At 42.8% G+C, this 4,376-nt stretch overlaps 1 protein-coding gene and 1 long non-coding RNA gene across 2 annotated transcripts in view; one reads left to right on the top strand and one right to left on the bottom strand.

Annotated features, from left to right (window-relative positions):
- SRI (sorcin) overlaps positions 1-536 on the bottom strand; it is a 12,292-nt gene extending 11,756 nt beyond the window's left edge. Inside the window, exon 1 of the mRNA XM_040644292.1 lies at positions 413-536. Within this exon, the coding sequence (XP_040500226.1) occupies positions 413-463 (51 nt within the window). The 5' untranslated portion in view covers positions 464-536. The remainder of the gene's footprint in view (positions 1-412) is intronic.
- Positions 537-600: 64 nt separating this feature from the next.
- Positions 601-1,514, top strand: LOC121105854. The gene is made up of 2 exons (XR_005838610.1): positions 601-747; positions 1,441-1,514. It is a non-coding gene; the product is annotated as an uncharacterized LOC121105854 (long non-coding RNA).
- The last annotated feature ends 2,862 nt before the right edge of the window (positions 1,515-4,376 follow it).

Below are 4,376 nucleotides of genomic sequence, written 5' to 3'. Positions count from 1 at the left end.
TTTTTTTTTTTTTTCTCTCACTTGCTTTTAAAGAGGGGAGGTGGATCTCCGGACCATTCGAGATTAAAATGGCTGTTGCTCTCAGGGGAAACCGGGAGGGGGAGAAAGCCAATATCCAATTCGCACAATTTCACGCCGCGCATCCCTGGCACAGGGTGGGCTTCTTGGGTCAAAACCCACCCGCGCCTTGGCCCCACGCAGCCACCCGCAGGGCGAAGGGACGGGCAGAAGGAGAGAGCCCGAGGATGAGGCCGAAGGGCAGGGGCCTGGGGCGAGGCAAGCGGGCACAGAGAAGCCGGGGGCTGGAGGCGCCCGGGGAGCCGCCCCGGCGGAGCAGCCCAGTGTGGCCTCTCGGCGTCCACGGCGTCCCACGGTCGCGCCCGGGCCGCGAGCCCGCGCGGGCTGCACTTACCCCTCCTGGGTAGTACCCGCCGCCGGCGCCAGGGTGCCCCGGGTAAGACATGGTGCAGACTGCGCCGCCGCCGCCGTCGCAGCCGCCGTCGCCGCCGCCCTCCCGCCGGGGCCGCCCCGGAGCGCACCACGCGGGCGGCGGGGGTCGCGCGCCCGAGCCGCCTCCTGCCCGGCGCTGCGCTGGGGCCTCGGCCCCCTGCGTGCGCACAGCGTGCCTCTGCGCTCACGCGGCTCAGGTCGTGCGCAAGCCCGGCTCCCGCAAGCGCCTGGGACCTGCGACGCCGCGCTCACCGGTGACCTTCCTCCCCGCGACACGAATGGCACATTCCAACACCAGTACGGTGCCCCGGGGAATTTTTATTTCTTCCTAGTCGGCTCTAGTCTGATACTTTTAAACATTTTAAACAACTTTCTTAGTCAGGGGCGCCCGGCTCTAGGTTGGGTGCGGTTTTGTGAGGAAGGGGCTGAATGCGGTAGGGCAGCTCTTAGATGCCTGTGAGGGAAGGAGACGTTGAAAAATCAAAATATGAAAACGCCCTTGGAAAACAGGAAAAAACTTCAGGAACTGAGTGCGAAAGAGCGTTTGACTTGCGGTTGCACATTTTACTGAACGGCACCGGGGTGTTTCCTTGCTAGGGGATACGGTCAACTCCTGGTTAAGCTGGGCGTGATGGTGCGGGGCAGGACAGAGGGCATTTAGTGGCAGGGCAACCCCGCCCAGGTTCTTAGAAAATGAGTTGTTTGAATTATCTCAATGATTCAGGCAAAACAACCGCTCTATCCAAAATTACTCAGCTCCTTTTTATACAAGAAAAGTTTAGAGCTAAGAGTGTGCTGGTCAGTATTTATTCAGGAGGTGAGAGGTTTGAACTATTTCCCTAGATAGTTTGAGAAAATAGTTCTCTTCATACATTTTTCTTTTTCACCTGGTTGAACAGTCTGATGGGAGCCATTCAGGTGTGAGATTTTCGTTTGGTTTTGTTTCATGTCATTTCAGTCATAAAAAATTTTTTTTTCTGAATGTTATAGGTTTAAGAAATGCATTGATGAGCAACATTCACAGTATTTGCTATGGCGGTTGCACAGAAAAATTGAGTCATCAGCCTTGAACAAATATGGGAGCACCTGCAGAGTGTGGTGGTGTGCTTGTTCACCATGGGGGACAGGGCTCCTCCATTCCAAGTTCCTGGGCTGTGTTCCCACTAGGGTCATTGTTTTCCTCTTATGCGTAACTCCCTTCCAGGTCCTCATTTTGGATAATCAGACTCCAAAAATGAAAGTCCTGAATTGTGAGAACAATTTTAATAGTCCCTGTTGTTACATATCAAATAAACTATAGATTACCTGTTTTATGTTTGATTTAGGAAGTAGATTACTGTTTTCAAATACCAAAGCAATTATCAAGGTAGATTAGACATTTTTATGAGTCCTTTGACCTCCGTGGGGTTTTTTTTTCCTACTAATTTTTTTTTTCTTTTTTGTGGTAAGAACAATAAACATGAGTTCTACCCTCTTAAATTTTTAAGAGTGCAATGCGGTATTGTTGACTATATGTACAATGTGGTATAGCAGGTCTCCAGGACTTTTCGTCTTGCCTGACTGAAAATCTATATCCCTTGAATCCCTTGATAGCTACTTCCTATTTACTTCTCCCTCTAGGCCCTAGCAACCAGTATTCTACTTTGTGTTTCTATGAGCTTGCTTACTTCAGATACCTCATATAATTACAATAATGCAGTATTTGTCTTTTTGTGATTGGCTTATTTCATTTGACATAATGTACCTGAAATTCATCCATGTTGTAGCATTTGACAAGATTTCCTTCTTAAATCTGGATAAAATTCCATTGTGTGTATATGCCACATTTTTAGTCCATTCATCCACAGATAGACATTTGGGTTGCTTCTGCACCTTAGTTTTTGTGAATAATGCTCCAGTGAACATGGTTCTGTAAATAGCTCTTTGAGATCTCATTTTCAGTTCTTTTGCATATATGCCCAGAAGTGGGACTGCTGGATCATATGGTAGTTTTATTTCAAATTTTAATTTAATTTGATTGAGGAACCTCTATACCATTTTCCATGGTGGCTACCCATGGAAACCAACAATGTGCAAGAGTTCCAATTTTTCCACATACTTACCAATGTTTATTGTCTGTTTTTTTTTTTTTTATAATAGTTACTCTGACAGGTGTGAAGTGATATCTCAGTATGATTTTGCTTTGCATTTCCTGTTAATTAAGAACATTGAACATGTTTTCATATACTTGTTGGCCATTTGTATATCTTCTTTGGAGAAATATTTAATTCTTTAGCCTATTAAATGTTTTTAAAACTTTTAATTCCAGGATAGTTAAATTAGTTTATATTAGTGTCAGGTGTACAATATAGTGATTCAGCAATCTATACATAACTCAGTGTTCAGCAGGATAAGTGTACTCTTAATCTCCTTCACCTATTTCATCCAACCCCCCATGTCCCCTCTGGTAACCATCAGTTTATTCTCTATACTTAAGGTTCCATTTTTTGGTTTGTCTCTTTTTTTCTTTGTTCTTTTGTTTCTTAAATTCCACATAGGAGTGAAATCATATGGTATTTGTCTTTCTCTCACTGACTTATTTTGCCTAGCATAATACTCTATAGCTCCATCCATGTCATTGCAAATGGCAAGATTTGGTTCTCTTTTATGGTTGAGTAATATTCCACTATATATGTATATGTATATGTATATGTATATGTATATCTATATCTATATCTATATCTCACTTCTTCTTTATCCATTCATCCTTTTATGGATACTTGGGTTGCTTCAATAATTTGGCTATTGTAAATAATGCTGCAATAAACAAGGGGTGCAAATATCTTTTTCTTGCATTCCTACCAACAGTGGAAGAGGGTGTTTTTTTTTCTCCACATCCTTACTAGCACTCGTTGTTTCTTGTGTTTTTGTTTTTGTTTTTGTTTTGAGAGAGAACACGCACAAGCAGGGAAGTAGGGGCAGAGGGAGAGGGAGAATCTTAAGCATGAAGCCCGACACAGAGCTCGATCTCATGACCCTGAGATCATGAGCTGAGCTGAAATCAAGAGCTGGACACTTAACTGACTGAGCCACTCAGATACCCCTGTTTCTTCCGTTTTTTGTTTTAGCCATTCTGACAGGTGTGAGGTGATCTCATTGTGGTTTTGATTTGCATTTCCCTGATGATCAGTGATGTCGAGCATCTTTTCATGTTTCTCTTGGCTTCTTTAGCACATATAAAATTGGGTTATTATTTTTTTGCTGTTGAGTTGTGGGAGTTCCTTATATATTTTGCAGACTAACTCCTTATCAGGTATATGGTTTGCAAATTTTTTTCTCCCATTCCATCATTTGCCTTTTCATTCTGTTGTTTCCTTGCTGTGCAGAAGCTTTTTAGTATGATGAAGTCCTACTTGTTTTTGTTTTTGTTGCCTGTGCCTTTGTTGTCATGCCACGAAGTTATTGCCAAGTCCAATGTCATGAAGATTTTCCCCTATGTTTTCTTCTAGGAGTTTCACAGTTTTCAGTCTTATATTAAGTCTAATCCATTTTGAGTTGATTTTTATGTATAATATAAGAGTCCAATTTTATTCTTTTGTGTGTGGATATCTGGTTTTCCCAACACCATTTGTTGAAGAGATTATCTTTTCTCAGTTGTGTATTTTTGGCATTCTTGTGGGAGATTGGTTAATTGCATATGCATGGATTTATTTGGGGGCCCTCTATTCTGTTACTTTGAAGTCTGCTTTGAAGTCTGTTTCTTCAGAAAGAGGTAATTGACTATAAGAGTAGATAGGGAGCACTGAACTCAAAGTTGAGTGTAAGCTCTCTCAAAACTCAAGTTTGAAAGAGCATATAGCATATAAAATGTTTGTAAGTATGCATAATGAGTTTTATGGATAAGCAACTATGCTAATTGTCATTTCAGTCATCTTTAGACATCTTCC

Source organism: Ursus maritimus, unplaced genomic scaffold, assembly GCF_017311325.1.
Source record: "Ursus maritimus isolate PB19 unplaced genomic scaffold, ASM1731132v1 scaffold_3, whole genome shotgun sequence".
NCBI classification, from domain to species: domain Eukaryota; kingdom Metazoa; phylum Chordata; class Mammalia; order Carnivora; family Ursidae; genus Ursus; species Ursus maritimus.
The sequence above is the reverse complement of the archived record's forward strand: the minus strand, read 5'-3'. Positions and strand labels throughout refer to the sequence as shown.